General features: G+C 38.5%; 1 protein-coding gene across 8 annotated transcripts in view; it reads right to left on the bottom strand.

Moving 5' to 3' along the window:
* The window catches only part of synrg (synergin, gamma), a 44,445-nt gene that overhangs the window by 7,244 nt on the left and 24,671 nt on the right, over positions 1–12,530 (bottom strand). For all 8 annotated transcript variants that reach the window (XM_057350318.1, XM_057350317.1, XM_057350316.1 and 5 more), the window contains 6 exons: positions 7,997–8,536; positions 6,406–6,569; positions 5,674–5,727; positions 5,459–5,555; positions 3,155–3,303; positions 360–470 (listed from right to left, as the gene is read on the bottom strand). In XM_057350318.1, coding sequence (XP_057206301.1) covers positions 360–470; positions 3,155–3,303; positions 5,459–5,555; positions 5,674–5,727; positions 6,406–6,569; positions 7,997–8,536 — 1,115 coding nt within the window. The remainder of the gene's footprint in view (positions 1–359; positions 471–3,154; positions 3,304–5,458; positions 5,556–5,673; positions 5,728–6,405; positions 6,570–7,996; positions 8,537–12,530) is intronic.

The following is a 12,530-nucleotide window of genomic DNA, read 5'->3' on the forward strand; positions in this document are numbered from 1 at the left end:
CTGTATAGATTTCGTTGTTCTGATGAACACAGAGAAAGAATGTTTGTAAGTAAACCGTTCTGGGGCACTATCGACTTCCATAGTAGGAAAAAAACTACTGTGGTAGTCAATGGTGCCCCATAATTGTTTAGTTTCCCACATTCTTGAAAATATCCTCCTCTGTGTTCAGAAAAACAAAATTTATACAGATTTGGAACAACTTGAGGTTGAGTAAATAACGACATATTTTATTTGGGGGGTGAACTATCCCTTTAACACAAGAACTTCTGTGAGGTGGACGCTAATTATACTGTAAAAACAATGCGAGGCAAAATTAATATGCAAGACGTGTGCGGCACCAATGTTATGCAGATACAGACCTTGCTGCGAGAGTCCACGTTGAGCAGACACACACCGCACGCCAGCTCCTTCGCATTCTTCATGCCGTGCCTCAGTATACAGGAGGAGAAGTCCAGAGAGTTCTCATCGGGCTAGAAACACACAAACGCACAAACATCAAAAACCCACCAGCTGTCAGTCAAACCTCCGATCGCAGGGGCCACTCAACCTACCCGTCAACTTCACAGCTGTTGATTGGTCCTTACGATCGATACATCGGCCCAAACAAGCAGGATCAAAAGGCGAGAAAAACTCTCTGCTCTCCTGCCACATTCATTTTCATTACGCTCCAGAGCGCTTGTGCTTTTCGGGTGTTCTGCGACAGCGGGCAGCAACTAATATTATCGCAACTAATATTATCAGCTGGTACTGATGTTCCCCGGGAGTAACTGCAAGACTAAGATCTAGCTCTAGAGAAGCTGCCTCAAAATAGCAACGCGCTAACAATACGCCTGAACACACCTCGTGTGCAACACACGCAAATGCATTTGCTATTTTAACAACGTGGCGCATGACGTGAAAATGATAACTGCGTCGGGCTGAAACAAGCAAAAAAACACTTGTGTCGCTCTGCTGCCACATTGCGTCGGGCGATACGTGTTTTTGCTCATGCTAGAGCCCCTGTTACGATTCTGGAATGTTGCAGGTGGTTGCTATAGTGATCTAATTGGTTGCTTGCTAACGTTAGTCAAAAGAGTCCATGCTTTCTATGCGTCTCTAAGACATTATCAGGCATAAATATGGCTGTAGTCCATATATCTATTTTTCATCTGCTAGCTAGTTGATAACGATATTACAATGTAATTTCTTAAAAGAACAGTTCACCTATACATAAAAAATTGCATTCTTCAGTTGAACACAAATAATTTTATGATAAAATCATGTCATGTTATCTTCCCAGGGCTCAAAATGGTAAAGCTTCACAAAGCACATACATCTATCATTAAAGTAATCCAAATGGATCCAGAATGTCTTTTAAAGCAAAACGACGAATATTTTGATATTTATGAGACCAATGTGGCTTGTATCTATGTAAAACATAGAGAGCAGAGCAGTCAATTAAAATATAACTATAACGTTGAATCTCAGTGGTTCTTGTGTGTCTGAAGACAGACTGCACGAGTAGACCCAAGTATATAAGTACAAACTAGGGATGCACCGATACCATTTTTTTAAAGGAGTCATATTGCACGGCTAAAACGAATATTATTGTTTGTTTTAGATGTAACGCAATGTGTATACACTATTTAAAGTTTAAAAAACGTTGTATTTTCCACACCGTGCATGTTTGTATCTCCTCATTGCACCGCCTCTCTGAAACGCGATGATTTTTTACAAAGCTCATCGCTCTGAAAAGCGAGGTGTGCTATGATTGGCCAGTTCACCAGTGCGTAGTGATTGGTCAAATACTGCAAGCATTTCACTCGGAACATCAGGTTCCAAAGCAATTGTACTGACAGGCGATACAATGAGATTTACAATTACGCCCACCTTAACTATGTGTAGATTTGGGCGGTCTTAGCTAAATCATGTTACGAAGTTACGTAGATTCGCCGGGGTGTGGTTACATGAGGCGTTTCAGGCAAGTCTGGTTGAGCATTCGCTTTTAGATAGAATGCATCTTTTGTTCCCACACTTTCATTTGTGCAATTTTACGTGTCTAATACATGCATGGGCAACTTATATAACACACCAAAAACACAGAAAAACACGCATTTCTGCCATATGACCCCTTTAAAGACAGAGTATGAGTACCGATATTTTTTTCTGGTACTCGCTGATACCGATACCTATAACCGATGTCTGTATAATGTACAATAACGTTAATAAACCAATATCTTACTGGTACATTTTCTTTTTTTCTTTTGTTTTTAGGTCTACTTAAGTACTATTTTTTAATCAAGTTCTATTTTTTATGATAAGTAGCACTATTTCACTAGCACATTTACTTCAGTTTACTTAAGTAAACAATATACTCTGTGGTCAAATTATAAAAAAATTAAGTGGGGTGGTGTGGTAAAATGTGAGTGTATTATAACTTGTTCAAGTCAAACAGACTTTTATTTTGACGGGACGGGACGGTTAATTTGTTTAAGTTAACCGGACTTTCATTTTGACGGATCGCCGCAAATGGTGTTTGTTTATGTGTTCGTGTCCTCGTGCAGTGAAACGCTGGCGCTGAAAGCTCCACAAGCACAATGCGTTCAGTACACGCAACCGCACCACTCTTTCACACACGGTAACGCAAAACAAGCAGAATACATATTTAAACAGTATCTGAATATTTCGTTAACTGTTACGTTAGCTGTTCAGCGCTAATTTCTTGTTAAGAAATGCCTGGATTCCTCGATTCTGTCCGCGTTTCCGTATTGCGGAAATCATAGGGGCTCTATGTATGTCACGTGAGGTATCGGTCTTTGGTATCGGTGTGTCATTACGAGTACATGAGCTTGGTATCAGGCCTCGGTGCATCCCTAGTACAAACCATTAATCGTTTTCTCTTAACATATAATGATGGATGTGTTTACTTTCCACAGCTTTGCAATTCTGAGCCTCATCTAAGAATATAACATGACAGCATTTTAATATAAAATAATATAAGTAATTAAAATTACAATATAAATACCATTAAATAATTTGTGTTCAACTTAATAAAGGAAGTCATATACATCTGGGGTGGCAAGATAATGAGTAAATAATGAGATTTTTTAAATATTTGGGTGAACTATTATTTAGGAGAAGTTATTATAAAGGGTTACATTTTGAGGTAACTCACAGTAAGGTTTGCTAGCGACATGAAGCCCATCAGGTTGTTCCACACACGGCTGATGTCTTTAAGCAGCTCCTGCAGTTTCTCAGAACAAACGGCCGTGGCTTTGATTCCCAGCTCAACTCGCTTGGTCACACGATACACTTCCACCACACCTGTCACAGCCAAAAGAATAAGTTCAGCCATACATAAACCTTTCCCAACACATGGAGGACTCATCGTCATGGCAATCAAAACCACAAGTGTGGATGAAAATAAAGAGACACAATGTTTTGTGATCGCTACGGCATGACAAATTATCACCGGAGGCCATTCATCCTGGCAGCAACCTTAGAATGGGAAAATGAAAAGATGTTTCTTCTGCATGTGAAAACAAAAACAAAAGAACTGAGTGTGTTGAAACAATAGCCAGCGGTGCTGTTCCTACAATTCCCCTGAACTGAAAGTAATTTTAAGTTGAAGCCATTAGAGAGGCTCGGAATAGTAGCTCTACTCTGAAACGCAAGCCTGCCCAGGTCAGACCCACAATGCACTGCAGGCTCAGTTTGGGTTGGACCGATAGCAAAATTTTAGCTATGGCATGACAGCCGTCTCTGGTACCTCGATATTGATGATACAATGATGCCCCAGGCAATAAATAAATAGCAACTGTTGAAATGACAACAGGCCTGTCAGCATATTTATTTATTCAAAGTCAATAACTGGCGATTCATTTTCATCTTTACAATGTTATGACAGGGTGAAAGATGATATGAAAGTGGGAGGTTGAGGAGGCAGGGTTCAAGGGAGGACATGAAGAAAAAATAATAGCTATATCCTGCGCCAAAATAAATGTATTGCATAATTTTAAAGAGCTCCAGCCAACCATACATTAAATAAAAATAATTATTTTATTTTATATAATAATATTAAGCGTAAAAATTATGAGGACAATTAATGATGTTTTTCTTTCCATGTATACACGAGACACTTGACTGTGTACCTTGTGTTTAAAAGCCTAGATTTTAAATAAACATCTCTTAACATCTCTCATTAAATAAAAAACAGCTTTGTTACACAGCACATTCATTTTCACACAGTAATACACTGGTAAATTACCATAAAATGACCAGAAGGACTTTTCTGGAAAATACACAAATGTGATGTTCACACAAGCAACAGCGCTCTGTCTTTTTACCATCAAAATACTGTTCACACATCATATCAACATTACTACAAGATGATTAACAACTTTTAATAACAGATACATTTCCTGTAAATGTTTCTTTAATTTCCTGTAAGCTTTTTGTTTTTTTATGCATTTTTATATTCAAATAAAACCCATATTATCTGATACGCAGTAGTGTACATTTTTGCCAAATAATTGTGTCCAATTAAATACCTTAAAAGTTTACCGTTTTATCTATTTTGCGTCATACACTTTATTTTGGGTAACACAAAAATTATCATCATAATTTAGGTAACACAAAAATTATCATCATAAACAGTTGTGTTCTCTGCTTTTCACAAAGCATCATTTTAACATATGGAAAGAAATTTTGATGTATGTATTTTATAGCTTTTCTGCTGTAATTCTCATTACGGTAACGCATCCTGATTTGTCTGAATGCATTATGTGTTCTAATTTAATTCAAAATTTCTAAAAATAAAAACTGTTGGATGTTGTACTAGATGTTCTTAAATGACAAATTAAAAATAATTGACAAAATATTCACGCATAATAAAATACTGGAAAAAGATGTGTCCAATGACAGTTTTTTTAATAGTTAGAATAAGGAGAATTTTAAAGGCCTTTTTTGTAAAGAAAAAGTTAAAAACTGTGTACAAAGTTTTGAAATTAATACTTTTAATCATGTCATAGCTTGTTTTTAACAAACTAAAATGAAGATTGTTGATGTGATGAGTGTAAGTGTTAAAAAACTGAAACGGTAAGTGCACCTGTTGTTTACATCTCGCAAAATGGTCTATAATCAAACCACCATGTCAAAGTAATAGACAGTTGCAATGTGATGTTTTTCCTGGTAACTCTAGCCTCTATTCACATCACTACATCCTAAGTCAAGAGCTTTAACAATCTTTAACAAGAGCACTCCGTGTTTTTCCACACACACACACACACTCCTCATTTAATCAGACCCACAACAGTGTGTGTGTGTGTGGAACTGTTCAGCACATAAGGCAGTACACCTGGCCTGTCTGTTTGACAGAAGACTACTGGGGCTCATGAGGATGAATGTGGATGAATGAGAAACGCTCTTTTAACGTTAAGTATAGGCAGAGCTGCTCTCAGATCAGTGATTTTAGTCTTACCCAGCAGGTACTCCATCCCCTGTGCTGATTGGATGACCTCTGTGCACACTGTGGAACTGCTGATGCCATTAAGGCTGTTATTGGCAGTGGTGATAACCTGGAGGGGGGGGGAAGAAAGATTCACTTTAATAGAAGGAGCTACATGAACAGCAGAACAATTAATGTTACATGCATAAAAAAACGTTATTAATGAGTCTGGAGGTGCGTTACAGTACCTGTAGAGCGCTCTCCAAACACCGCTGCCATTCGTACGCATACCGCTCGCTCTCCTGTTTGGAGAATAAAAGTAACAGATTAAACAGAATAAAAGCTTTGTTCATTCTAGGGGTGACCCCGAATCGTCGACGATTCGATGCTTCGATCGGAGGAGCCCGATTCGACTACCAATCTCACAGTCGAATCTTCGCAGAGGTGTTATGCAATGGGGATCATGTCATTTTGGTTATATGGGCAGTGGCGTAGCAGACGGGCATGCACTGAGCTATTTATGATGTGGGACATTTTTAGGGTTGGGTACCGAAACCACCGGCGCATATGAGCGCGATGTCTGGCTATTACCCAGCGCAGGATCGCGTCTATCCGCGTCTTCTGTGCTGTGAGACCGGTATAGAGAAGCACCCGCAGATGACTCGCAAATGAATGTGCACACCGTTTCCAAACATTTGTCACTTACTGAATGTTTGGGCATTTAAATATGAATTAACACCTTCTCTTTAAATGTTGCGCTGAACCCTTAACCACCCGGTGTCGTCCACACATGCACGGCCGCACGCGCACACACAAACACACACACGTCTGATTGGACTATCAGTCGACTATAGGCAAGACGTGACAATTCTGATTCGACTATGTAAATTCTTAGTCGGGGACACCCGTAGCACATTCATAACGTGTGCGTCTCAAAGGAAACATGTGTAGCAGAGAGCGGAGGGATAGAATTGACTGACCTCCACCTCTCCGGTGAGATCCTTGTACTTGTCGCGGATGATGGGCAGCGCTGGTTTTTCGTTCAGGGTGTTGGAGCGGTCTCTGAAGGGCTGTTCAGGGGCAGGAGAGGGTATGGACCGGACGATTTCTTTCTCTCCCAGACTGTGGCTGCGTTTATGGGAGACTAAACAGAGATAATGAAATGTTTGATTTAGATTCCTGTTGTAGTATTTTTCGATGAACGTGATAAATATTTAATCAGCCGGAGTGTTTATCCCGCTGTATGACTAAAACTTTCCGAGCACTCAGACTGTTGTCGCTGATCCAGCCCGAGCCATGAGACAAACCAATAATACCTCATTTGCAACAGATAATTATTATGTGCAAAACAGCACCATGGTAATATAGGCATGCATTATTCATCATGCAGAACGCGAGCAAGCTGCCACACACACACGCACACACACACACACACACACGCGCACACAAGTGAAGGTAGAGTTCCACTGGGAAAAGAACAGCAGCACGGTAAACTCATGCAACGACGGGGAATCACACCGCCCGCTGGGAAACACATCAGTCTCTGTGTGATTTCAGATTCTAACAGCGCTAATCCATTACTACATAAACTCCTGCCTTCAGATTAACTGCCTGGTAGGAGGAATAAACCCTTTTTGTTGGAACAGCGGATGTGTGTAGACATCAATAAGAGACTAATAAGATTTTGTTATTGCGTAAGTGCTAATAAATAATGTGTGTGTGTGAGAAAGTGGGTTTTGATAAAGGATTTGGGTGGCTTCACTGCAAGAAATTTATTCCTTAGTATTTCTGTCATGTTTTTCCAGTACAACTATCCAAGATACATTTATTTGAAAAGAAACAAAATATTAATTTTTGAGTATTAAGAGACATTAAATCTGGTTTTCGCACAAAAATCAAGTACAGTATGTTTATGCTTAAAATATCCAGCAACATTCTTAAAAATAAAGGTGCTTCACCATGCCATAGAAAACCTTTCTGTCTCGCATAAGGTTTTTTGAGGCGAAAAAAGGTTCTTCAGATTATAAAAAGGTAAAAAAGAGATGAATCGTTCTTTGTGGAACCAAAAATGGTTCTTCTAAGGTTCTTTTAAGCACCTTTATTTTATTTATAAGAATGACTGGGGTAAGAAAAATGATTTATATGTAATTTGACTTCTTTATTAAATACATTTATTTATTTATTAGTAGTAGTAGTTAGTGGACTAAGAAAAATATCCATTATGCATCAAAACTTTAAGAAACAAGGAGGACAAAACAAATGAACGGAACACAAATAACAACAATCAGACCAAAATAAATAAACAAATTTTGATTTTTGCTTTCAGAAAACAAGATTTTTTTTAGATAAAAAATTATATATCAATTCTGCAACTTTTTTTGTTATTTGTGCTGGGAAAACAAGACAAAAACGCTAAGAAAGAAATGCATTTTTTGTGTTCTACTGACAGTGTAGTACGCTTCAGACACCACACTGCCATCTGTTGACTTTCAGACAAAATGCAACTAAGAAATGCTCACTGCATTTAATGTCTACTAAATGCTAAATGTCATTTGTCAAGTATACACTTACCCTGCACAGACAGGTCAAAGGTGGCGAGCTCGTCCTTGATCATCTCCTCGCTGGATTTCAGCTTGGCCTGCACGCTTGCCTTCAAAAAGTCTGATTTGCCAAACTTAGGCTTGTCTCCTTGAAAGGCACCGAACTCGTCTGACGTTTCGGCCTGGTTGCCCTCCGAGCCAGTGTCAGCAGTACTGGGAGGGGAGTCGGATTTTTCAGAAACCGTGCTGGCAAAGTCGCCAAAGTCATCATCATCTTGTCCAGACTGCTCAACGGAGCCGAAGTCAGCAAATGCTTCGATCCGGCTCCCGGTGGAGGCAGCACCATCTTCGATTGGGAAGGTGGTCACCTTGGCAACCGTGGTGTGGGTGATATTCTCTGAGCTTCCGAAAGACGTCTCCTTCCTGTGGACCACAGCTAAAGACGAAAGTGCACCTCCCTGGAGCTTCTTACCCTGAGCAGATGAAAGATCTTCTTTGTCTGACCAGTCATAGCTGCCCAGACTGCTTACGGCTGACGTGCCAAAAGGGTCAAATTTTAAATCATCAGCTTCTGTAATGACAACATCAGTTATTAAAAAAGCATCAGTGTTAAAACAATGATACTAATTACCGTGCTTTAATGCTAATAATACTACAATATTATATATAAATATTGTTGCTGTCCTTCTGAAACCTCAAATATGGAGATAAAAATATGGAGATACAAGGTTTCAGAAGGACAGCAGCGATACATAGTAGTGTCCAAAAGTGATGTCCCACTTTGGAAAACTGACATCTTTGCTTTGTATTCAAACAAATTGTACTTAAAGGAGTAGTTCACCTTCCAAATGAAAATTCTTTCATCATTTACTCATCCTCTTGTCATTTCAAACACAAAAGAAGATATTTTGAATAAGCAGTTAACTTGAATTGGTTACAATAGAAGTGAATGGGGGGCTGTGCTGTTCTGTTACCAAATTTTTTCTAAATATCTTCTTTTGTGTTCAGCAGAAGAAAGTCATATAGGTTTGAAATGACAAGAGGGCGTGTAAATGATGAAAGAATTTTCATTTTGAAGGTGAACTACTCCTTTAACAAACAAAGATGTATTCATGCATTCATGTTGCATAGTTGTACTTGGAGATTTGAAAAAATGGTCTACAGTAGATCTTAAGTAGTTTCAGGATAAATACGTACAACAAAAAATATTATTTTATCAATCTTATTAAAGTTATGCACATTGTTCCCAAATCTCACTCAAACATGAATTTAATCTTATTTGTCTACAAACCATCAACATACAAATACTCTATAATTTTACCTTGAAACAACAAATATTTAAAGGAGACATCAGATGAAAACCCCACTTTTTCTGTGTTTAGGTGTTATAATCGGGTCCCCGGTGCATCTAGCAACCCAGAAAACGTGAAAAATAAGAACCCAGTAAGTTTGTTTTGGTGTGCCTTTCCCTGCAAGCATGTGAGAAATCGAGCCCTTCAGATTTCGCTCCGATTGTGACGTCCAAAGCGGATTTTATTATAATGTTATAATAAATCTTAATCTACACAGTTCCACCCACCGCGCTGATGATACTCGGAAGAGTACTCGGCAATGATACTCGGAAGAGACAGGAGTGGATTTATTTTATTTTTAGTGTAAATCCATCAGAAACCAAAAGTAAAAACCTGCTTATTTGCGCGAATCACTTCAAACCGGAGTGCTTTATCAACCTGGGACAGTACAAGCAGGATTAGCTTCAAAGTTGTTCCTCAAGAGGGATCGAGACCGACTGAACGAGACAAAACTGCCAATGTAAGTAATATTTATCAACAGTCTGAATTGACGTAAATGTACCGTATATATAGGAGGATAACGTTAGCATATGATAGCGAAGGTAGCTAAGTCAGTCACGGGCTAAATAGAACATTCAAAGCCAGTGTTAGACTTACTGTATATAAGTGCAGATGGACACTTGGAGTTAGCTGTATGAATGTTAATACATTATGTGCGTTAATATGTTCAGCTGCAGCAAGCTGTTTGTTTTGCTAATGAACAGGGGCGAACACTGGGGTTAATTTAGTTTTAACGTCTCAAATCATTCGTGCTTATGCTGAAAAATCTGTCAAAGCAAACTAGCTCTCACGTTGTGTGTGTAACGTTATAACTTGTCAATGACAAGCGCTAAAATCCATGTAATTCCGCTGAGATCTGCAGTGGATTCCGTGGATTTTAGATAAGCAAACACGCACAACGTAAGCGCATTAGGATGCGCTGCTTGCTGTGACTGATTTTTTTGTCTCCGGACGAATGATTTGAGACGTTTAAGACTAAACTAACCGCAGAGGAATTCAGTAAATATCATTTAGCTAAACCATTGCCACTACACGTGTGTTGTGTTGACACGCCGGACAGAAGGGGGGTGGGGTTTGCTGTAACTTATTATCAGTTAAAGAGACATGCACCAAAACGGGTTGCTGTGAGCATAGCTGTTTTTGAAGAGGCAAGAAGGGTTTTGTTTACACAGCCATTGAGTGTTTTTAAGCAAAATATGTTCCAGACATTTCATGAAGACCCTAATAAATCATACCAACTTGTTGAAAGTGCTCGTCTGAAGAGACATTTAAGGGGTTTAAAAAGATAAAATGGCTGATTCTCATTCAGCAACTTCCTTTTTCCTTGAGCGCTGCACAAAGACGATTTGTACGTTGTGATGCATTGATGATGCGTGGGGGGTCATAATGAATCATGTGACGTGGCACTGGTTCATTACCTAGATTCCTCTGCCACACACCCACTCTAATGATTTTTGAGGTCTTATCTACCTTTACAAATCCAGACAGAAGCATTCTTAGACCAGGCGGTCAATTTAACTCGACAAGACTGGATTAGTGGTGTCTGCACACGCACACTAATGAGTGTATACAGGTTTTATTTTTTCCTTTAAAACATATTACTGTTTTGACTGAAAATCACAATTGGTCTGTGACTCAGACCACGAGATACAATTTTCAGCCTTCCAGTGTAGCCTCTCAATGTGCAATTATTCACACTTCCATACCAGCATCCACGCTGATAGACTGATAAAAGAAATGTGGCATTGTATTATGCTCTAGTCTTTGATGCTACTGTGTGATCTTATTTCAAATACAGAAGTATAGACTGCCTGCAGGAGATGCTTCATTTCCACATGGAAAGAAAAACATTTTACTCTAACAACTAACGTTGATTGATTACGTAATGTCTGAACTAATAGGAACCTTTTCATGATATGAAAAACTAGGGCTGTCAGTGTAATGCTTAATTGAGCATGATCAATTAAAAAAAATACATTTAGTTTTTTATACAAAGTGTTGTTCAAATGAGAAAACATCACAGGCATCCAGGCTCATTTGTAAATACCATGAAAAAAGTCGAACTACTTTTATTCCAAAATTAAATCTTAAAAACACAAAGCAATAGTCGTCAGATAAATCTGCATTATTGGACGAGAATAATTTTTAAAAAATCTTCAATCCGAAGTTTTTTGTGTAGCGTTCATATATTTTTATATGCAGTTCATTAATCTGCATATATCACATTACATTTAATCGACTGACAGCCCTATAAGAAAAAACATGCTAAGCCCTATTTCCCTAATAGTATCACAGCCTAAAGAGACAGTTCACACAAAAATGAAAATTCTGTCTTTATTTACTCACCCTCCAGTTGTTCCAAATCTGTATATAAGTCTTTGTTCTGCTGAACACAGAAAAAGATATTTGGAAGAATGCTTGTAACCAAACAGTTCTTGGCCACCATTGACTACCATAGTAGGATTAGGAACTATTTGCTTTCCTACATTCTCCAACATCGTTTGTGTTCAACAGAACAAAGAAATGTATAAAGCAGTTTTTCCAACTATGGTATTCAATGACGGCCAAGAACTGTTTGGTTACACGCATTCTTCCAAATATCTTTCTCTGTGTTCATCGGAACAAAGACATTTACAGATTTGGAAAAATCGAGGGTGAATAAATGATGACAGAATTTTCACTTTTGGGTAAACTGTTCCTTTGACAGGACACAACCAATCCATTTGTGAAATTGACAAGCAGCCTGTGTAGTGTGCCAACTCTGAAGACAGAGACAAGACTGAAGGATGGAGAGAGAAATCAAGACGGCATGTCTGCTGTACCATTGTTCATATTTATTACGACAACACTGGCAGAGAGAGAAAGAGAGAGAAGTCACAAAATTCCATGAAAGATCTGTTGTTACAATAGTCTTGCCAAACTGACAATTAAAAAGTTTCTTTTTGTTGTTGCTTTTTTTTCTACCATTATAAGAATACAAGAGCATGCAGAGTCAAAAGCAGAAGTCAGAAGAAAATAAAAACAGGACAGATTATCCCAAAACCAGATGCAGAGCCCAGTATTGAGAAGGCACAGTCACAGATTAAGATAAGATTACTTCTCATTGGTCAAAGACACTGTAGTTGGACAAAAAAAGACAAAGAAACCAAGAATAAAGCAAAAGTACAGAACATTTAAGCAAAGATCAAGGTGATGCTAAATACTGATTCTTTG

The sequence above is a fragment of the Triplophysa rosa genome, linkage group LG14 (genome assembly GCF_024868665.1).
Source record: "Triplophysa rosa linkage group LG14, Trosa_1v2, whole genome shotgun sequence".
Taxonomy (NCBI): domain Eukaryota; kingdom Metazoa; phylum Chordata; class Actinopteri; order Cypriniformes; family Nemacheilidae; genus Triplophysa; species Triplophysa rosa.